Source organism: Choloepus didactylus, chromosome 10 (genome assembly GCF_015220235.1).
Source record: "Choloepus didactylus isolate mChoDid1 chromosome 10, mChoDid1.pri, whole genome shotgun sequence".
NCBI lineage: Eukaryota > Metazoa > Chordata > Mammalia > Pilosa > Megalonychidae > Choloepus > Choloepus didactylus.
In genome coordinates, this window is record NC_051316.1 from 124,339,631 (window position 1) to 124,363,900 (window position 24,270).

Consider the following 24,270-nt stretch of genomic DNA (forward strand, 5'->3'; position numbering starts at 1 on the left):
AGATGCCAGCCACATGTCTTCCTAGCTAACAGAGGTTTTCTGGACACCATTGGCCATCCTCCAGTGGAGATACCCTTTGTTGATGGACACTTTATGGCCTTAAGACTGTAACTCTGTAACCAAATAAACCCCTTTTATAAAAGCCAATCCATCTCTAGTGTTTTGCATTCTAGCAGCATTAGCAAACTAGAACACCTTGTCTTAAAAATTAAGGACAATAGCAACTAAAAAAATCAAGTACCCAGGAATAAACTTAACCAAAGATGTAAAAGACCTATACAAAGAAAACTACATAACTCTACTAAAAGAAATAGAAGGGGACCTTAAAAGATGGAAAAATATTCCATGTTCATAGATAAGGCTAAATGTCATCAAGATGTCAATTCTACCCAAACTCATCTAAAGATTCAATGCAATCCCAATCAAAATTCCAACAACCTACTTTGCAGACTTGGAAAAGCTAGTAATCAAATTTATTTGGAAAGGGAAGATGCCTCAAATTGCTAAAGACACTCTAAAAAAGAAAAATGAAGTGGGAGGACTTACACTCCCTGACTTTGAAGTTTATTATAAAGCAACAGTTGTCAAAACAGCATGGTACTGGCACAAAGACAGACATATTGATCAATGGAATCGAATTGAGAATTCAGAGATAGACCCCCAGATCTATGGCCAACTGATCTCTGATAAGGCCCCCAAAGTCACTGAACTGGGTCATAACGGTCTTTTCAGCAAATGGGGCTGGGAGAATTGGATATCCATATCCAAAAGAATGAAAGAGGACCCCTACCTCACACCCTACACAAAAATTAACTCAAAATGGATCAAAGATCTCAATATAAAAGACAGTACCATAAAACTCCTAGAAGATAATGTAGGGAAACATCTTCAAGACCTTGTATTAGGCGGACACTTCCTAGACTTTACACCCAAAGCACAAGCAACAAAAGAAAAAATAGATAAATGGGAACTCCTCAAGCTTAGAAGTTTCTGTACCTCAAAGGAATCTGTCAAAAAGGTAAAGAGGCAGCCAACTCAATGGGAAAAAAATTTTGGAAACCATGTATCTGACAAAAGACTGATATCTTGCATATATAAAGAAATCCTACAACTCAATGACAATTCTACAGACAGCCCAATTATAAAATGGGCAAAAGATATGAAAAGACAGTTCTCTGAAGAGGAAATACAAATGGCCAAGAAACACATGAAAAAATTTTCAGCTTCACTAGCTATTAGAGAGATGCCAATTAAGACCACAATGAGATACCATCTCACACCGATTAGAATGGCTGCCATTAAACAAACAGAAAACTACAAATGCTGGAGAGGATGTGGAGAAATTGGAACTCTTATTCTTTGTTGGTGGGACTGTATAATGGTTCAGTCATTCTGGCACTTCCTTAGAAAACTAGATATAGAGCTACCCTTCGATCCAGCGATTGCACTTCTTGGTATATACCCGGAAGATCAGAAAGCAGTGACATGAATGGATATCTGCACGCCAATGTTCACAGTAGCATTATTCACAATTTTCAAGAGATGGAAACAACCCAAATGTCCTTCAACAGATGAGTGGATAAATAAAATGTGGTATATACACACGATGGAATACTACACAGCATTAAGAAGGAATGTCATGAAACATACGACAACATGGATGAAACTTGAAGACAATGCTGAGCGAAATAAGCCAGGCACAAAAAAGAGAAATATTATATGCTACCACTAATGTGAACACTGACAAATGTAAAGCAAATGGTTTATAATGTAGAATGGAGGGGAACTAGTGATAGCAATTAAGGAAGGGGGAATGATAATCCAATAAGAACTGATAAGCTATCGTGTGTAAATTTAACGTTCTGGGAATGCCCAGGAATGACTATGGTCTGTTAATTTCTGATGGGTATAGTAGGAATAAGTTCACAGAAATGTTGCTATATTAGGTTACTTTCTTGGGGTAGAGGAGGAACATGTTGGAAGTAAAGTAGTTATCTTAGGTTAGTTGTCTTTTTCTTAATCCCTTGTTATGGTCTGTTTGAAATGTTTTTTTATTGTATGTTTTTTAAAATTTTTTATTTTTTTTATATTTTATATAGTTGATTTTAAAAAAATAAGAGTTAATTAAAAAAAAAAAAAGAAAAAAAATATGCAGAGCCCCCTTGAGGAGCCGGTGGAGAATGCAGGGGTGTTGGGCTTCCCCACCTCGATGGTTGCTGATGTGTTCACAGACATAGGGGACTGGTGGTCTGATGGGTTGAGCCCTCTACTACAGGACTTGCCCTTGGGAAGACTGTTGCTGCGAAGAAGAGGCTAGGCCTGCCTATAATTGTGCCTAAGAGCCTCCTCCCAAATGCCTCTTTGTTGCTCAGATGTGGCCCTCTCTCTCTAGCCAAGCCAACTTGAAAGGTGAAATCACTGCCCTCCCCCCTACGTGGGATCTGACACCCAGGGGAGTGAATTTCCCTGGCAACATAGAATATGACTCCCGGGGAGGAATGTAGACCTGGCATCGTGGGATGGAGAACATCTTCTTGTCCAAATGGGGGAAGTGAAAGGAAATGAAATAAGCTTCAGTGGCAGAGAGATTCCAAAAGGAGCCGAGAGGTCACTCTAGTCGGCACTCTTATGCACAATATAGACAACCCTTTTTAGGTTCTAGTGAACTGGAGTAGCTAGCAGTAAATACCTGAAACTATCAAACTACAACCCAGAACCCATGAATCTTGAAGACAATTGTATAAAAATGTAGCTTACAATTGTATTAAAATGTAGCTTATGAGGGGTGACAATGTGATTGGGAAAGCCATATGGACCACACTCCCCTTTGTCTAGTTTATGGATGGATGAGTAGAAAAATGGGGGAAGGAAAAAAACAGACAAACAAACAAAGGCACCCAGTGTTCCTTTTTACTTTAATTGCTCTTTTTCACTTTAATTATTATTCTTTTTATTTTTGTGTGTGTAGTAATGAAGGTGTCAGGGATTGATTTTGGGTGATCAATGCACAACTATGTAATGGTACTGTGAACAATCGAATGTTCGATTTGTTTTGTATGACTGCAGGGTATGTGAATATATCTCAATAAAATGAATTAAAAAAATTAAGGAAGTTTTTACATTCTATCTCTTAACATATCAATGTTTTCAAATATACCAATGACTTTTCCTCTAAAACTTTAAGTAACTATGTGCTCACACACCCACCTCCACACCCTAATTGGAAAAGTAGCTCTACTCCTTGATTTGGGCACAAGGGCAAGAACCTAATCTTAGGAGGCACTGAAAATACAGAAGTAGGATAAAGCATAGCTGTCATCTCAACTATTACAGACAGGTTAAAATCAACTTCAAGTTTGTTAAGAAGAGATTTAAAAATTCCCCTGCCCAAAAGTAGAGTTTGAAAAGGAGAATATCTTTTTTCCAAATGCACCATTTCAAAAACTACTGACGACAGCTGGCCAGAAAACAAGTTCACAAGATCTCACTAAATGAGAGAGAGAGCATAGAACACTAATTAGTAAGTGTAGGAGGAATGATCAAAAGTTACCATTAAGCAACTATCATAGTAATAATTGATTCAGGCAAGAATCAACAGATGTTAAAAATATTGAGTGAAAATAAGATGGGGAATGACAGTTGTTACACCATCTCAAAATATTTTCCCAACAGATTACTTTTTAATTACGAAAGGGAAAATGGTAATTTTGCAATGGAGAAACCTGGCATACACCATCCTAACCAAGTGATCAAAGTTACCATCATCTATAATGGGACAAACTGGTATTATATGACTCCTGATATTTGCACCGAGAAGAACATAACAGCATTTATATGGTATCCTTGCCAAAATGCACACTCTAACCCTAATCATGAGTAAACATCACATAAATCCAACATTCTAAAAAACAATTGGCCTGTTTCATAAAAATCAGTGAAAGGATCAACCAGAAAGATGAAACACCTATAAAGCAAGGGAGGGAAAGTCAACAAAAATTTTAATCTTACTTTAATAAAGAAAATTCTATGTAAAACTCATAGAATTCCTATTTGGCACTGGAAAAAAATTTAAGCAAACATTTAAAGAAGAATAAGATACAAATTATTTATAAACCCTTTGTGGAGAATGGATGGAAATAGTAGGGAATCTAAAGATAGAAACCTGATAACCATTGAGATTATCTGGTAGGGGAAACCTCCAATTTCAGCAAAAAGTATCACGTTATTCCATTTCAGATGTACAGCAAGATAATACTATTTCTAAAAGAGCGGGGAGCTGAAAGAGAAGCAGAAAAATGCTAAAATCTTTACAGTTTTGCATAGACACCGTTTTCCAAGGACCCAGGGGCCCCAGACAGACTGGAGTCCCACATGAGGACCTGCTGACAGTCCCATTCAGGGTGCTTTGGTGACAATGCCACAGTCCCCGGACTTCCACTCAGCTCCAACACCACAGCCAACATCACAGCCACTTTCCTACTGGTTTCCCCGTCTCAAGTCCTTATTCCAGCCCACTTCATATTTTTTAACATATAGATAAGATTTTTCTTCCTGAGTATGCCATTAACATTTGGCTTTCCCTTTAATTTCTCCCCTTAACATAGAAGATCAAATCTATACTTATCTTGATATTCATATTGGAAAACATATATGACAGAAGAAGAGCATCTGGATGGAGACACAAATGAAAGCAGAATACATACTACAGATCTCGGAGCCAGACGGAATAAAAAAGTTCACAAGCCATTGATTGTACACTTTGGATGGATCGTATGTATGTGAATAAAACTGTTTAAAACAAAAGTACAAACATTTCAGAGGATGAAATTCTTAGATACAGAATACAGAACAAAAATGCTTATTATATTTAAAGAAATAAAAGAAGGTACTTAAAGTATGATGAAAGAACAAGTGATTTTAAAAAATGGCCAGGTATATCTGAATTAGAAGCAAAAAAAAATTTTTTTTAATAAACAACATAATCCTTGAAATTGCAGATTCAACAGACATATTATAAATACCAAAACAGATAAAAGCTGGGGAGAGAATTAGTGAATAAATTACACAGAATGTCGCAAAGATAGACAAAAAGATGGAAAATGAGAGGTTAAGACAGTAGACAGAATGTAACATAATCTAATCAGAGTTTCAAAAGGGATTAATACAGAGTGAGGAAGGCAATATCCTAAGTGGTCCTTGGATCCAGGAAACCAATAAACACCAATGGGTAGGAATAAGAATAAATCTACACCAAATTAATTTAGTACCACTGCAGAGGGTGAAAACCACTTTTTAAAGCAGCCAGAGGTTACCTGCAGGGGACAGCAAATATAAGGAAACCTGACTCTCTGTAGCAAAAATAGAAGCCACAAGATAGTAAAACAAGAATCGTCAAAGTGCTGAGAGAAAATAACCATCAACCTAGACATATGTCCCCACTATTCTTTCAGTAAGGAAGTTACTTAGTAATCAAGACATTTTCATGAAACAAAAACTGTGGAAGTATAACAGGAGACCCTCACTCAAGGAGTTCTGATGGATATATTACAGGAAGAAAGAAACCTCCAGACGAAAAGCCTGGAAAGGAAAAAGGAAGGTTGGGCAATAAAAGGATAAATGTGTGTAAATGTAAGCAATAAATGACCTAAAACATCAAAAACTGGGTCTAATTTCAGAGTTAAAATAAGAAAGATGAACTGAAATACTAGAAAATGGAATATATATACAGGTGGGTGGTACCTGGAGTTAAAGCATCTATGGTCCTTGTATTACGTGGGAGAGGGTAAGAAACTGATAAACTTTAGACTGTTAAGTTACATGAGAATATACTGAAATTTCTAAAGTCAACGAAAAACTAGAAATAGTCTGTAACTTCAAAATAATGGAGGGAAAATGGACTGAAGAGGAAAAAAATCATTCCATTCCAGAGTAGGCAAAAGGTTGCTTTAAAAAGCAGACTAGAAAGTACAAAATAAGATGGGGAAAATATAAATCCTAATATACCAATAATCATAATAAATACAAACATCTGACCTTAATTTAAAATCCAGCAATTCACTATTTACAAGAAAACACTTCAAATGTAAGGACGCAGAAAGATTATAAGTAAAGGGCTAGAAAAAGATATGTAGCAGATAATAACCAGAAGTTGTGCTGTATCACTATAGTAATATGACACAAAATAGAATTTAAGGCAAAAAGCCTAACTTCAGAGTGATAAATGATTTCATTCACCAGAAATGTTTTCTTGAATGTGAATGCGTTTTTTAAGTATCTTCAAAATTACTCACAGACTGACAGGACTGCCCTCCCTTCCTGCCCACTGACTTCCCCAGAAGGGACTCCCGTAGCCTCTCTGTGAAGTGGAAAGCCAGCCTCTGCCCCATAGACTGTTCAACGTGTCTTCTTCCATATGGCAATATTCTATTTAACACAGATGTTAGATACAGCCAATATCCTTTAAATTGTACATATATGTTTCAGACACCTCAGTATGCAAAATATATACAATAAAATTTTTTAAATAAGGTGTAGTACAGTATGCTTAGTGTGCTGCTGTTAGTTTTTTTTTTAATTTTTTTAATTTTTTTAATTTTTTTGCTGTTAGTTTTTAAAAGGGAAAAAAAAAGAATACACATACATTTCTGCTTACAAATGCATAAAGTATCTCTGGAAGATCAAATAAGGAACATCACATTTTCTGCCTCTGGTGAAGACAACTGGGTGGCTGGAGGATGGGGGTGGGGAGGACTTTTTACTCCAGTGACAAGGTTTTGAAATGTGAACACTGAGAATTTCAAAGGCATGAATGCATGCATACATACATAAATGAATAAATTCAATGGCTTCTATGATTTAGTGCAAGTCATAACCAGAGTCTTTAAAACAGAGATAATACCTCATTACACTGCTGACAGAATCAAATAAGATTTCATAAAAAGCCCTCTGAAACCCATCAAATACTACAAACATCTGAATGGTATTACTATCATTATTACAGAAAAAGAGTTATCCTTTCCCTCCCTTTCTCCTTAATCTACACAGAAACAGGCATTCCTTCTCAATACAGTAAGTTTATTTGGCAGTTAGGAAAACATTGGCTTAAAATAATTCATGTGAAGCTAGTTTAGATTAAACAAACACGTAATGAACCTGCAATAAGTTCAGGACATTACGTGTCTTTTTTTTACACATATATTAAATTCTCACAATAATCCTGCGGGCAGCTATAAGCGAATAGCAAGTCCTATTGCTAACTGCCATGAATTCAACAAACTCAGGATCCAAACTCATGGCGAGTTCACCCAGCATGGAAATCACAAGACCCTGTCCTCAGGGAGCCCACGAAGAACAGGGAAGAGACCTCACCCACTGGGGCTGTGGACGAGAGCAAGGCAGGCTTCCAAGAGGTGGTGACATTCGATCCAGTCTTGTCTCATCTAACTCTAGCAGGAGGAGCAGGAGTCAAGTGGGAGGTGGAGGGGCTGAGAGGGGCAAAGTGGGTATGCAGGCGTGAAAGAGAGAGCACCTTCAGAAAGCTGCAAGAGGGTGTGGGGACAGGGAGTTGAGGTTAAAACAAAACCTCTCGAAGGAAACCTTTACTGGCAGCTGTTGCAGAACGGTAGGAAGGCATCTCTGGACAAGGGAGCCTGTCATTGCCAGCATCCAGATTATATTTTCTATGAAATAATGTTTAATAGTGCTTTTTCCTATTTGATATCAAAAGAAACAGAATGGCATAACATTATTTTCCATGAATAATCTAAGGGGCCATCATAGAAATTTATCAAACCTAAATAGTTTTAAAAGTCTAGAATTCTCTATAAGTAGGAAAAGGCAATGCTAAATAATGAAATACTGTTATCTCTGATTAGGAGGAAACAGATGACCAGATACTGGTAGAAAAGGTTTTTTTTTTTTTTTTAAGAAGGATAGCACTACTCTGTTTAAACAAGGGAAAAGATTTCATCACACAGTCTCAGGGAGAGATTTATCGCATGTGATACTGACCAGCAATCCATGTCTAATCAGGAAGTGGGGCCACATTTGGCAAAGATGTCCAGCAGGTGGGTTAAGCAGTGCTTATCACTGCTGTCTGTCATACTGCACACCTTTATGATTCTCTCAGCAACTGCGAGATGTATACATCACTCAGGGAAAAGAAAATGGACACAGCATCTCCAAACATCGAAGAGGCAGAAAAGCAAGGACTACTTCCATAAAGTGTATGGCAGACAAAGTTCAAAAACAAGAACATGAGGATGTTGGTAACTTACCTGTTTTGGTCTGATGCCTGATGTCTCACAGACTCCTCGAACCATTCCTAGGCAAGAATTTGGGTTAGGTATATAAAAGATACTGAAGAGACTGAGTTTTATGATTATTTGGCCTCACTGTCCAATGAAATAGCTGACGGCCATCTTGTAGCAATAATGTAAGCTTCAGACAGATTAGAAATACTGTTTAGAAAAAGAAGGTGTGTAGCACCAAGAGTGAATGGTTTCAGAAATATGATTTGCTGTAAAGGAGGTGCTGTTTTCCAGTTTTAAGAATACGTAGAATGTCTATTCACCGTACCTCACAACGGCCACAGTGAAATACTGAAATCCCATTTACGTGGGAGTCAAATTTCTTGAAACCTCAATTATCTCACTGCAGTTATGAATTCAAAAGGTAAGAATTAATAAAGATAGCCATCATGAACCCGTACAAAGCCCACAGCACCCTGGGAAAACTGGGTGCTTTAGGAAGTTAAGGGAAAAAAACTTCTCAGAAATAAAATCATTTAAATTGTAAACAGAGGACAGAGAAAAAGCATGCAATGAAGTTCATGCACTTGACTCAGAAGAAGCTACTTACTCTTACTTTGCATTTAGAGCTTATTCCTATATTAGACAGAGGTTCTACAGACACGGTGCCTGTTACTCCAAGGAAGCAGAGAAGTGATTACAAGTTGGGGGCATCTAATGTCAGGCTCACTGACAAGGCACCCAGACAGCACCCAGACAGATGTAAGAACCCAGAAGGCGAAGCAGGATGGAGGCTTAAGGGAAGAGGTGAAACAACCTGTCAGAGGCCTCCGAGAACGTCACAGGATTACACGTGTGGGAGCACAACACAATGGACAAGTTCCTCATCACAGGCCCGCGTTCAGGTTTTGCTGAACAGCAAGCCATTCGGCCTCTGAGCCTCAGCTGCAGCTGAACCCTCCTAACAACTGGAACTGCCACGAGGGGCTAGAAAAATAACTTGTGTTAAAATGCTCTGAAAATGCTAACAGGCCACACAACGGACGACACTAAGAATAGATTATGTTCCATCTGCCTTGTTGAAGAAGGCAAGTATCCAATACATTTAAACCAGTTTCCAATTAAATGTGTAAATAAGAAATAAGAACTTCTCAATACTGAAAATTAGCTTACATGGTACATCTTACAGCCTTCCCCAAATGCCAAGTTTCAAAAGTTTATTAGCAAGAAAAAGAAAACAATTTTAAAGCAAGAGAAAGATTTTAATTGCCCTTTGGAAACCAGACAGATTATACAGCATTGCTTCTGAGAGGAAAGACATTTCAAAATGAGAAAGGATAAAATATTTTTTAAATGAATACCCATACCTAAACACAAAATATGAAATAGTATCTATTAAAGAATTAAAATATAGAGCAGTTATTTTTCAAACTGTAGGTCATAATAATTAGGGATTATGAGTTCAATCAAATAGGTCATTACCAGCATTTTTTAAGAAAATAGGATAGAAAATATCAGTGTACACTGCATTTAACAAAGGCAAGTATTCTTTTATGGAATCTTGTTTTACTCAGTATGTATAAGTGTGTGTATATATACACAAGTGCTGAATTGCAATGTGAATGTATTTCTTACATGGGGTTGTAGTCAAAAAAAGTGTGAAAATCACTGATAAGAAAATAAGTAAACAAGCATTCAGCATTCTAAGTGGCAGCTAAGAACAAAAGAGAATTTAAAAGCAGCTACTGCTCAGAGTGACAGATAAAAAGAAGTGAAGAAATCACTGCTGGGACGAGGCTGAAGAAGAAGGCAGGGTTTTTGTTTTGTTTATTTTCAGTCCTGGAACAGCAGCCCTAGAAGAAGGAGACAGATACCAGCATTCCTTCTAGGAATAAAAAAAGCAAATACCGGAATCTAGGTGGTAAGAAAAACACAGTATTGGAACTCAGAAGACTCCACCCCTATCAAACCCTCTAGCTTTAATCTTCAGGGTTCTTATCTGTAAAATGACAGGATTAGACAGATTCTACCCAATCTTAATATTTTCTGATTCTGATAAATAGAATTCATAATAATTAAGTCCTATAGTGATCGGTTTGTAATTAAGAGCTTTTGTTTTTTATAGTTGAAATTCCATCCTTTAATAAGAAGATCAAATAACATCTCAATAATATGTTTTTAAAGTAAAAGTCAAACTTGATGGCTTAGGTCATATTTCTGCATCTCTCAGCTTTCCATAGGTCTAGCTGGCGGGGTCAAAATTATCCTTGGACCAACAAATTACTCTTCACGAGTGTCAACCACAATAAGCACACAGGAAGTGTCTTGAGGGTGTTATAGATAAAACCTCCACACAGCTTTCTTGATACCATGACCCATTTAAAAGCAAAACAAAACCCATCACAATAACCACTGAACTATATTTCAACTGTTAAACTGTGAGCAGTAATAAGTATTTTATAGGTTAAAAGATCAGAGGAACCTAAAATTTCCTTTTGTCCCTTTCCACTGTAGGATCAACCATCCTTGCTTGATTACTTACTTTCTAGGTAAAGGAACCACTGGCTTCCTTAAATGTTTTCCTATTATTACATCAAGTTCCTTGCCTGGATTTGGCTGCCTGCCCCAGTCTGTGTGCTCCCTAACCCTGCTGGGTTGAGTGAGCCTGCTCCTGACATCTGATGAGACTGTCCCTGGTCTGTGCTCACTTCCTTAGGCTTAGAGCCTGAATCTGCAGGAGCAGTGGTCATCAGCTCACAAATTACTAGACATATGCAAAACTAACTTAGCAAAATTAACTTAGAGTTGCTCTAATCCGGAATAAACTACAAGTTATAACACGAGAAGGTGTTTGTGTAAAGGTGTGTTTTACCATATAGATGTCATGCTTTAGGCCACTCTAAGACTAGCTGGAGCCTGTTTTACTTCTAAGAAAAAGTCTTCTATCTCTTTAAAGTGAGGCATGACAAATGATAGCAGAGAAATATATAAAATAGAGCTGAATGGAGGTACTGTCAGGGAACAAAGAGAGACCAACAGCCCAAGCCAATCAACTACTGAGAGCTGTTTTGACCCTGAACACTGTTATAGAACGGTCTAGACAAAAATACTTAAAAGAAATAAATCTCCAAGAAAACACACACACACACACACATTTATGGTATTTCATCACACCATATTTTAGTAAAAAGAGGCAGCATAGTAACAGATAATAGATAATAGTATATTATCTGTTCTCTCTGCAATTCCATATTGCTCATCATTTCTCATTCTACAGACCTATATCTACTTAGGAAAACATCTCCCAAATCAACTCAGGCTGAAATGGATAAACATGTGTCAGTCCAAACGGCCAAAGTGCAGAAACAGAAGTCTGCATGTCAGGTTTTGCCGAATTAACTTTTTACGGAACTTATTTGTCTCTCACCATTTCTCATCCCTTTTGAAATATAGATCAAGCAAATTATCAGACACTTAATTTTACCAAATCCTATTCCAAATAGCTGCTTTGGTACCATAATAACTAAAAATGGGATAATTCTGATCTGGAAAATTCACTTTGGGCATTAATGCTGATCAAAACATGTTACTACCTGTATTAGTTTCCTGGCGTCTAAAACAAATGTCGGAGGCGGAGCAAGATGGCAGACTGGTGAGCTGTATGTTTTAGTTACTCCTCCAGGAAAGTAGGTAGAAAGCCAGGAACTGCGTGGACTGGACACCACAGAGCAATCTGCCTTTGGGCATACTTCATACAACACTCATGAAAACGTGGAACTGCTGAGATCAGCGAAATCTGTAAGTTTTTGCGGCCAGGGGACCCGCGACCCTCCCTGCCAGGCTCAGTCCCGTGGGAGGAGGGGCTGTCAGCTCTGGGAAGGAGAAGGGAGAACTGCAGTGGCAGCCCTTATCGGAATCTCATTCTACTGATCCAAACTCCAACCATAGATAGACTGAGACCAGACACCAGAGAATCTGAGAGCAGCCAGCCCAGCAGAGAGGAGACAGGCACAGAGAAAAAAAAACAACACGAAAAACTCCAAAATAAAAGCGGAGGATTTTTGGAGTTCTGGTGAACATAGAAAGAGGAAGTGCCCTGAGGCACATATGCAAATCCCGAAGAAAAGCTGATCTCTCTGCCCTGTGGACCTTTCCTTAATGGCCCTGGTTGCTTTGTCTCTTAGCATTTCAATAACCCATTAGATCTCTGAGGAGGGCCCTCTTTTTTTTTTTTTTTTTTAATCCTTTTTTCTTTTTCTAAAACAATTACTCTAAGAAGCCCAATACAGAAAGCTTCAAAGACTTGCAATTTGGGCAGGTCAAGTCAAGAGCAGAACTAGGAGAGCTCTGAGACAAAACGCAATAATCCAGTGGCTGAGAAAATTCACTAAACACCACAACTTCCCAAGAAAAGGGGGGTGTCCGCTCACAGCCATCATCCTGGTGGACAGGAAACACTCCTGCCCATCGCCAGCCCCATAGCCCAGAACTGCCCCAGACAACCCAGTGTGACGGAAGTGCTTCAAATAACAGGCACACACCACAAAACTGGGCGTGGACATTAGCCTTCCCTGCAACCTCAGCTGATTGTCCCAGAGTTGGGAAGGTAGAGCAGTGTGAATTAACAAAGCCCCATTCAGCCATCATTTCAGCAGACTGGGAGCCTCCCTACACAGCCCAGCAGCCCAGAACTGCCCTGGGGGGACGGCACTCACCTGTGACATAGCACAGTCATCCCTCAACAGAGGACCCGGGGTGCACGGCCTGGAAGAGGGGCCCACTTGCAAGTCTCAGGAGCCATACGCCAATACCAAGGACTTGTGGGTCAGTGGCAGAGACAAACTGTGGCAGGACTGAACTGCAATAGTCTTTTGCAGCAGCTTTAAAACTCTAGGATCACCAGGGAGATTTGATTGTTAGAGCCACCCCCCCACTCCCTGACTGCCCAGAAACATGCCCCATATACAGGGCAGGCAACACCAACTACACACGCAAGCTTGATACACCAATTGGACCCCACAAGACTCATTCCCCCACTCACCAAAAAGGCTAAGCAGGGGAGAACTGGCTTGTGGAGAACAGGTGGCTCGTGGACGCCACCTGCTGGTTAGTTAGAGAAAGTGTACTCCACGAAGCTGTAGATCTGATAAATTAGAGATAAGGACTTCAATTGGTCTACAAATCCTAAAAGAACCCTATCAAGTTCAGCAAATGCCACAAGGCCAAAAACAACAGAAAATTATAAAGCATATGAAAAAACCAGACGATATGGATAACCCAAGCCCAAGCACCCAAATCAAAAGATCAGAAGAGACACAGCACCTAGAGCAGCTACTCAAAGAACTAAAGATGAACAATGAGACCATACTACGGGATACAAAGGAAATCAAGAAGACCCTAGAAGAGCATAAAGAAGACATTGCAAGACTAAATAAAAAAATGGATGATCTTATGGAAATTAAAGAAACTGTTGACCAAATTAAAAAGATTCTGGACACTCATAGTACAAGACTAGAGGAAGCTGAACAACGAATCAGTGACCTGGAAGATGACAGAATGGAAAATGAAAGCATAAAAGAAAGAATGGGGAAAAAAATTGAAAAAATCGAAATGGACCCCAGGGATATGATAGATAATATGAAACGTCCAAATATAAGACTCATTGGTGTCCCAGAAGGGGAAGAAAAGGGTAAAGGTCTAGAAAGAGTATTCAAAGAAATTGTTGGGGAAAACTTCCCAAATCTTCTAAACAACTTAAATACACAAATCATAAATGCTCAGCGAACCCCAAATAGAATAAATCCAAATAAACCCACTCCGAGACATATACTGATCACACTGTCAAACACAGAAGAGAAGGAGCAAGTTCTGAAAGCAGCAAGAGAAAAGCAATTCACCACATACAAAGGAAACAGCATAAGACTAAGTAGTGACTACTCAGCAGCCACCATGGAGGCGAGAAGGCAGTGGCACGATATATTTAAAATTCTGAGTGAGAAAAATTTCCAGCCAAGAATACTTTATCCAGCAAAGCTCTCCTTCAAATTTGAGGGAGAGCTTAAATTTTTCACAGACAAACAAATACTGAGAGAATTTGCTAACAAGAGACCTGCCCTACTGGAGATACTAAAGGGAGTCCTACAGACAGAGAAACAAAGAAAGGACAGAGAGACTTGGAGAAAGGTTCAGTACTAAAGAGATTCGGTATGGGTACAATAAAGGATATTAATAGACAGGGGAAAAATATGACAAACATAAACCAAAAGATAAGATGGCTGATTCAAGAAATGCCTTCACGGTTATAACGTTGAATGTAAATGGATTAAACTCCCCAATTAAAAGATATAGATTCGCAGAATGGATCAAAAAAAATGAACCATCAATATGTTGCATACAAGAGACTCATCTTAGACACAGGGACACAAAGAAACTGAAAGTGAAAGGATGGAAAAAAATATTTCATGCAAGCTACAGCCAAAAGAAAGCAGGTGTAGCAATATTAATCTCAGATAAAATAGACTTCAAATGCAGGGATGTTTTGAGAGACAAAGGCGGCCACTACATACTAATAAAAGGGGCAATTCAGCAAGAAGAAATAACAATCGGAAATGTCTATGCACCCAATCAAGGTGCCACAAAATACATGAGAGAAACACTGGCAAAACTGAAGGAAGCAATTGATGTTTCCACAATAATTGTGGGAGACTTCAACACATCACTCTCTCCTATAGATAGATCAACCAGACAGAAGACCAATAAGGAAACAGAAAACCTAAACAATCTGATAAATGAATTAGATTTAACAGACATATACAGGACATTACATCCCAAATCACCAGGATACACATACTTTTCTAGTGCTCACGGAACTTTCTCCAGAATAGATCATATGCTGGGACATAAAACAAGCCTCAATAAATTTAAAAAGATTGAAATTATTCAAAGCACATTCTCTGACCACAATGGAATACAATTAGAATTCAATAACCATCAGAGACTTAGAAAATTCACAAATACCTGGAGGTTAAACAACACACTCCTAAACAATCAGTGGGTTAAAGAAGAAATAGCAAGAGAAATTGCTAAATATATAGAGACGAATGAAAATGAGAACACAACATACCAAAACCTATGGGATGCAGCAAAAGCAGTGCTAAGGGGGAAATTTAGAGCACTAAACGCATATATTAAAAAGGAAGAAAGAGCCAAAATCAAAGAACTAATGGATCAACTGAAGGAGCTAGAAAATGAACAGCAAACCAATCCTAAAGCAAGTAGAAGAAAAGAAATAACAAGGATTAAAGCAGAAATAAATGACATAGAGAACAAAAAAACAATAGAGAGGATAAATATCACCAAAAGTTGGTTCTTTGAGAAGATCAACAAGATTGACAAGCCCCTAGCTAGACTGACAAAATCAAAAAGAGAGAAGACCCATAGAAACAAAATAATGAATGAAAAAGGTGACATAACTGCAGATCCTGAAGAAATTAAAAAAATTATAAGAGGATACTATGAACAACTGTATGGCAACAAACTGGATAATGTAGAGGAAATGGACAATTTCCTGGAAACATATGAACAACCTAGACTGACCAGAGAAGAAATAGAAGACCTCAACCAACCCATCACAAGCAAAGAGATCCAATCAGTCATCAAAAATCTTCCCACAAATAAATGCCCAGGGCCAGATGGCTTCACAGGGGAATTCTACCAAACTTTCCAGAAAGAACTGACACCAATCTTACTCAAACTCTTTCAAAACATTGAAGAAAATGGAACACTACCTAACTCATTTTATGAAGCTAACATCAATCTAATACCAAAACCAGGCAAAGATGCTACAAAAAAGGAAAACTACCGGCCAATCTCCCTAATGAATATAGATGCAAAAATCCTCAACAAAATACTTGCAAATCGAATCCAAAGACACATTAAAAAAATCATACACCATGACCAAGTGGGGTTCATTCCAGGCATGCAAGGATGGTTCAACATAAGAAAATCAATCAATGTATTACAACACATTAACAAGTCAAAAGGGAAAAATCAATTGATCATCTCAATAGATGCTGAAAAAGCATTTGACAAAATCCAACATCCCTTTTGGATAAAAACACTTCAAAAGGTAGGAATTGAAGGAAACTTCCTCAACATGATAAAGAGCATATATGAAAAACCCACAGCCAGCATAGTACTCAATGGTGAGAGACTGAAAGCCTTCCCTGTAAGATCAGGAACAAGACAAGGATGCCCGCTGTCACCACTGTTATTCAACATTGTGCTGGAAGTGCTAGCCAGGGCAATCCGGCAAGACAAAGAAATAAAAGGCATCCAAATTGGAAAAGAAGAAGTAAAACTGTCATTGTTTGCAGATGATATGATCTTATATCTAGAAAACCCTGAGAAATAGACGATACAGCTACTAGAGCTAATAAACAAATTTAGCAAAGTAGCGGGATACAAGATTAATGCACATAAGTCAGTAATGTTCCTATATGCTAGAAATGAACAAACTGAAGAGACACTCAAGAAAAAGATAAGATTTTCAATAGCAACTAAAAAAATCAAGTACCTAGGAATAAACTTAACCAAAGATGTAAAAGACTTATACAAAGAAAACTACATAACTCTACTAAAAGAAATAGAAGGGGACCTTAAAAGATGGAAAAATATTCCATGTTCATGGATAGGAAGACTAAATGTCATTAAGATGTCAATTCTACCCAAACTCATCTACAGATTCAATGCAATCCCAATCAAAATTCCAACAACCTACTTTGCAGACTTGGAAAAGCTAGTTATCAAATTTATTTGGAAAGGGAAGATGCCTCGAATTGCTAAAGACACTCTAAAAAAGAAAAACGAAGTGGGAGGACTTACACTCCCTGACTTTGAAGCTTATTATAAAGCCACAGTTGCCAAAACAGCATGGTACTGGCACAAAGATAGACCTATAGATCAATGGAATCGAATTGAGAATTCGGAGATAGACCCTCAGATCTATGGCCGACTGATCTTTGATAAGGCCCCCAAAGTCACTGAACTGAGTCATAATGGTCTTTTCAACAAATGGGGCTGGGAGAGTTGGATATCCATATCCAAAAGAATGAAAGAGGACCCCTACCTCACCCCCTACACAAAAATTAACTCAAAATGGACCAAAGATCTCAATATAAAAGAAAGTACCATAAAACTCCTAGAAGATAATGTAGGAAAACATCTTCAAGACCTTGTATTAGGCGGCCACTTCCTAGACTTTACACCCAAAGCACAAGCAACAAAAGAGAAAATAGATAAATGGGAACTCCTCAAGCTTAGAAGTTTCTGCACCTCAAAGGAATTTCTCAAAAAGGTAAAGAGGCAGCCAACTCAATGGGAAAAAATTTTTGCAAACCATGTATCTGACAAAAGACTGATATCTTGCATATATAAAGAAATCCTACAACTCAATGACAATAGTACAGTCGGCCCAATTATAAAATGGGCAAAAGATATGAAAAGACAGTTCTCTGAAGAAGAAATACAAATGGCCAAGAAATACATGAAAAAATGTTCAGCTTCACTAGCTATTAGAGAGATGCAAATTAAGACCACAATGAGATACCATCTAACACCGGTTAGAATGGCTGCCATTAAACAAACAGGAAACTACAAATGCTGGAGGGGATGTGGAGAAATTGGAACTCTTATTCACTGTTGGTGGGACTGTATAATGGTTCAGCCACTCTGGAAGTCGGTCTGGCAGTTCCTTAGAAAACTAGATATAGAGTTACCATTTGATCCAGCGATTGCACTTCTCGGTATATACCCGGAAGATCGGAAAGCAGTGACACGAACAGATATCTGCACGCCAATGTTCATAGCAGCATTATTCACAATTGCCAAGAGATGGAAACAACCCAAATGTCCTTCAACAGATGAGTGGATAAATAAAATGTGGTATATACACACGATGGAATACTACGCAGCAGTAAGAAGGAACGATCTCGTGAAACATATGACAACATGGATGAACCTTGAAGACATAATGCTGAGCGAAATAAGCCAGGCACAAAAAGAGAAATATTATATGCTACCACTAATGTGAACTTTGAAAAATGTAAAACAAATGGCTTATAATGTAGAATGTAGGGGAACTAGCAATAGAGAGCAATTAAGGAAGGGGGAACAATAATCCAAGAAGAACAGATAAGCTATTTAACGTTCTGGGGATGCCCAGGAATGACTATGGTCTGTTAATTTCTGATGAATATAGTAGGAGCAAGTTCACAGAAATGTTGCTATATTAGGTAACTTTCTTGGGGTAAAGTAGGAACATGTTGGAAGTTAAGCAGTTATCTTAGGTTAGTTGTCTTTTTCTTACTCCCCTGTTATGGTGTCTTTTAAATGTTCTTTTATTGTATGTTTGTTTTCTTTTTAACTTTTTTTTCATACAGTTGATTTAAAAAAGAAGGGAAAGTTAAAAAAAAAAAAAAAGAAAGAAAAACAAGGAAAAAAAAAAGAGGTAGTGCCCCCTTGAGGAGCCTGTGGAGAATGCAGGGGTATTCGCCTACCCCACCTCCATGGTTGCTAACATGACCACAGACATAGGGGACTGGTGGGTTGATGGGTTGAGCCCTCTACCACAGGTTTTACCCTTGGGAAGACGGTTGCTGCAAAGGAGAGGCTAGGCCTCCCTATGGTTGTGCCTAAGAGCCTCCTCCCGAATGCCTCTTTGTTGCTCAGATGTGGCCCTGTCTCTCTAGCTAAGCCAACTTGAAAGGTGAAATCACTGCCCTCCCCCCTACGTGGGATCAGACACACCCAGGGGAGTGAATCTCCCTGGCAACGTGGAATATGACTCCCGGGGAGGAATGTAGACCTGGCATCGTGGGACGGAGAACATCTTCTTGACCAAAAGGGGGATGTGAAAGGAAATGAAATAAGCTTCAGTGGCAGAGAGATTCCAAAAGGAGCCGAGAGGTCACTCTGGTGGGCACTCTTACGCACACTTTAGACAACCCTTTTTAGGTTCTAAAGAATTGGGGTAGCCGGTGGTGGATACCTGAAACTATCAAACTACAACCCAGAACCCATGAATCTCGAAGACAGTTGTATAAAAATGTAGCTTATGAGGGGTGACAATGGGATTGGGAAAGCCATAAGGACCACACTCCACTTTGTCTAGTTTATGGATGGATGAGTAGAAAAATAGGGGAAGGAAACAAACAGACAAAGGTACCCAGTGTTCTTTTTTACTTCAATTGCTCTTTTTCACTCTAATTATTATTCTTGTTATTTTTGTGTGTGTGCTAATGAAGGTGTCAGGGATTGATTTGGGTGATGAATGTACCACTATGTAATGGTACTGTAAACAATCGAAAGTACGATTTGTTTTTTATGACTGTGTGGTATGTGAATATATCTCAATAAAATGAAGATTAAAAAAATAATAAAAATAAAAAAATAAAACTAATGTCACACAATGGGTTTGCTTAACAAAAGGAACTTATTGGTTCACAGTTTCAGAGGCTAGAAGACTGGCTTCCTCCCGGGGTCAGTATCTGCTAGCTGGCCAGCGATCTGTGGAGATCCTTGGCTTTTCTGTCACATAGCAATACACTTGGTGAATTCTTCTACTTTCTCTGCTGGGTTTTGCTGACTTCCAGCTTCTGGCTGCAACCTGTGCCTTCTGTCTCTGTGTCTAGTCTCCTTTAGAAGGATTTCAGCCATATTTCATTAAGGCTCACCTTCATTCCATCTGGGTACCTTAACTAATAACATCATCAAAGGTCATATTTACAAAGGGTTCACACCCACAGAACCAGGCCAGGGGTTGGGACCTGAACATTCCTTTTGTGGGGGACATGATTCAATCACCAACAGTCTGCCCTCTGTACCCCCCAAAAAAGACATGTCCTTCTCAAATACAAAATACATTCTTTCCATCACAACATCCGAAAAAGTCATTTCAGTAACAATGCTAAGCACAAACTGTCATCAAAATCAATTATGGGTGTGGTTTCTCCTAGGGCAAAATTCTTCTCCATCTAATACATCTGTGAAATCTATAAATCAAGTTATCAGTTTTCAATATACAATGGTGGGACAGGCACAGGATCGAAATTCTCCTTCCAGAAGGGAGACACTGGAAGGTCCCAAACAAGTGCAAAACCCAGCTGTGCAACAACTTTAGCTCTCAAGGTCTGAAAGACTTCACTGGCTGGAAGCTTTGTCCTCTGGGCCTGATGCAGCAGCAGCCCCACCCTTTCCCAGCACTTGCATCCAGGCCGAACTCTTTTCCAACACAGGGATGTAGGCACCACCCACTCTGAGCCTTGGAATGGCAGCCAGGCTCCCCAAGAAAGCCAGGGCACAGGCCCCACCATCTCCGAGCACTGGGGTGGTGAATAACAGGAGCAAGGCACCCCTCCGAGCCTGAGGCAGACCTGTCCTTTCCACACACGTGGGCGGGCCCGCTTTCTCGGCCCAAGGAGATCTCATCATCCAGACCAAGGCTTCCATGGTTCAGCCCTTCAAATCACTTTCCCTTCATTTATCCCTTCTCTGTCCCTTTCACTCTGTTCAGACCAATTTTGCAAAAACCCTGTTGGCTTTATGTGCAGTTCCAGGGGATCCAAACATCAGACAACAGAACTTTCCACAGATCCTTCCAGGATAGCTGCACCTCCAATCCTGACTTCCACTGACGGACACGATTCAATCCCCAACATTACTGTTCAGTGAAAGGCTCAAACATGCATTTAATGGCTGAATAAGACATGGAAGTAGAAAATGCGCACCAAAAATATGCATGAGTAAGGAAAAGAGCACATATCTTTATAAAATATGTTTTTAAATATGCAAGAAGGGGAAATGAGGAGGTGAAGAAGATTGGTGTTAAAAGTCCTGAAGTCAGCATCAAAGCTTTTAGAATCAAATATGCAAAAAGCACAAAAGCAAGCAGTATAGGAAAACAAAAGAAGGGTGAGACTGGGAACAAACCAGCAGTACACTGATGTAAGGAAGAATCAAATATGACTGTGCTGATGAATGTCCCTGCTGTTACTTTTCTGCCAAACTGCACCATTTCTTACAGAGTGAATGGGAAATGGCACAGACAGTGCCATCCAGGCACAAAACCCACTGTAAGAAAGGCTGAACATGAGTGAGAACAACCAAACCAATAAATCGTCAGACTGTGCAAATGCAATTTCTATAAATATTTTTTACTTATTACATAAATACTACATCTCAACAGTTGAAATAATTTTGGATTTTTTCTTAATACATTGAAATATATGAAAAGTTATTGGGTAAAAATACAAGTTAAGAAAGAGAGAAACTTTATTATATATGCCGATTAAAAAGTATTAACAATAGGATAAAATAATACAAGAGCATTTCTGATGACTAAAACATAAAAGACCATAAATAGAAAATAAAGTATAGGCAAAACTAAAAAAAACTTGAAGTAGATTCTCAGTCTAAAACATAACATTTATACTAATTTAAATAGCCAGAGTATTATGTCAAATTAAGAGAAAAGTCAACAGACTAGCATTAAACAAAAAATATAGAAGGCACACATAAAATGTACAAAACCGGGTTAAATGATACTTTTCTACAAATGACAATGCTGATGATTAACCTCCAAGGCAATTTATCCCTTTCCCTCGATCAACTTACCCAACATTTTCTGCATCTTCATCACACTCGGCTTTGTATTTGCAAGGTCCACACTTGGAGTGTTTCCTGTGAACTTCTGTCCCTGACCCGTCTTCTTCTGTTTAAAAAGAAAAATTTGATTTTCAACCAAAAGTTGGAATCCCTTCCAGATATGCTCCATGTTTTCAGTAGCCAATATCCCGTTTCTGGGGAAAATGTACCCAAGCTCCTGAAAATAATCATTTCCAAAAGTGTTGCCAATACTGAGTACAACATATTCTGTGAGGAAAAAGAAGTACCGGTGCTAGCAAAAGAATCCCTGAAACTCTGTAGAGAGTAACTATTTAGTAGGTTTTGATAATAATTGCTTTTAAAAGAATTATCTATTGTATCACATTAAAGAGAAGAAAAAACCATGAGCAGTACATGAAGTCCAGTGAGCCCCCTACTATGAGCCTGCGCAATGACAGCTGGCTGTCAGAGCCTGCACATGGCAGAGTAAACCATCAACTTTTCCTCCCATGAGTCTAACACTTGCCTTTCCAACTACGAAAGAACCAATTCCAGAGTTAAAAGGAATATTTATGTCCAAATTTTAAAAGGAAAGAGGTCCCTACAAAGTGCCCCTTTTTTATTGTGTCACTTAAAAAAGACCCAGACGCAGATGTGTGTGGTTCTCCCAACCCACCAGCCCCCAACTCGCCTTCATCCCACACCTAGGGGGACCCCACATTTGTGGGTCTTGACCAGAGAGGCTCATATCCGGATAAACTCGAACTGTGCAGGGAGATCGGTTCTGAGGGCAACTAAGGAATTTCAGTTTACTCAAGGGAATTCCCAGTCTGGTCTGGGAAGGAATCCTACTCAGATTGTCTCAATCAGTAGCTAAGGCATAACAAGGCAAGAACACAGACCTAATGTTTTAGGTAATAAGACTTTATTTTGGGTAACTTAGGTAATACTTCCATATTTCCAATTTGGGGTGTCTGCCTGTACCTCCCCAAAATTCTCATGAATACAGATTCCCCTGATCATAATCTCAGGTATTTCTGAGGCCTCAGTAACAGGAGATCCAGGAATGCCACGGCCACCCTGAGTTTAGCAGTTTTCTGCTAATTTGAGCATTCCACTCAGCCTCCATGACTCATACTCCCTGAAGAAATGGTCAACCCACAACCTCAGGGCAAGACATCCAGTATTTTCCTGTGTAACCCCATCGTGAGATCAACTTCCTTGTCTTTAAAATAGGAGCAGTGACAATTTCCTAGTAACATCTGCCCACAGGGACCAGACCACATGATCTCAGACTCCTTTTCATCTCTAAGATCTACAACTTATGATCTGATTCTTCACACATCATCATGAAGCTGCTGCTTGAACATGTCCAGTTAAGTCAAATTCTATTGTAGGACAGCTTTAATCTTTTTTTTTTTTTGAGCTGAAACTGTCATCCTCAGACTTCTTCCTCATGACAATTATTCTGTTCTTTAGGTGACCTTGAATGTCCTTTCCAACTCTAAAATTTTAGGAACCTATGAAATCTGGAGTAAGATTGCTGATACTGTTCAAAGGATCACAATTTTTCATTTGTGTGCATTGTACCCTGGTGAGTTTTCTTTTAGTCTATCCCCAAAGTACCTAAAACATTATTTTCCAGACAGTGGATGCCCATTTAAGAATTACAGTCTCAAGAAACTATGGGATAGATTAATCATTCTCAATTCTGATAATTCAGAGTAAACTCTATTATATGCTATTACTAAATATTAGGTTTTTAAACAAAACTAGTTCATTCATATATTTGTAAACTAATAACAAAAACATAAATAGGAAAAATTTAAAGGCTTAAACTAAACTCCAAATTCTACCAGAATTATTCTGCAAGTCTTCTCTATACACAACTCAATCAAGGGTTTCTTTTAACCCTGTATCTTATAAATTTCTTATGAGTAAAACCTTGGGAGTAATGAGGTAGGGAGGGCAGTTACAAACACTGTGATCCAGCCTGACCTCACTTGTGGGGATGATTCTAAGAAGGCACTTTGGTGCAACTCAGTGTAAGAGAAGCTATGGCATTTTCCCCTTAGTTTGACAACAAGCCTTTTGTGAAAAGTAATTGCATGAAACAGAATTCCTAGGGCTGAGAAGGAAGTGGAGTGAGGGGGTGAGGAGTAGAGATAATGAAGGGGTGCAGAGTTTCTTTTTGGGGTAATGAAAATGTTTTAAAACTCCCTGTGGTGATGGATACAGAACTCTGTGAATATACCAAAAACCACTGATTTTACACTTCTAATGGGTAATTATATGGGATGTGGATTTTATCTCCATAAACCTGTTAAAAAAGAAGTAAAAAAAAGCAAATGCCCTTTAA

The 24,270-nt window shown here is 38.7% G+C and overlaps 1 protein-coding gene across 1 annotated transcript in view; it reads right to left on the reverse strand.

The window, feature by feature from the left end:
- Positions 1-24,270, reverse strand: part of TMEFF1 (transmembrane protein with EGF like and two follistatin like domains 1) — a 96,060-nt gene that overhangs the window by 40,135 nt on the left and 31,655 nt on the right. The window contains exon 5 of the mRNA XM_037797892.1: positions 21,921-22,017. Within this exon, the coding sequence (XP_037653820.1) occupies positions 21,921-22,017 (97 nt within the window). The remainder of the gene's footprint in view (positions 1-21,920; positions 22,018-24,270) is intronic.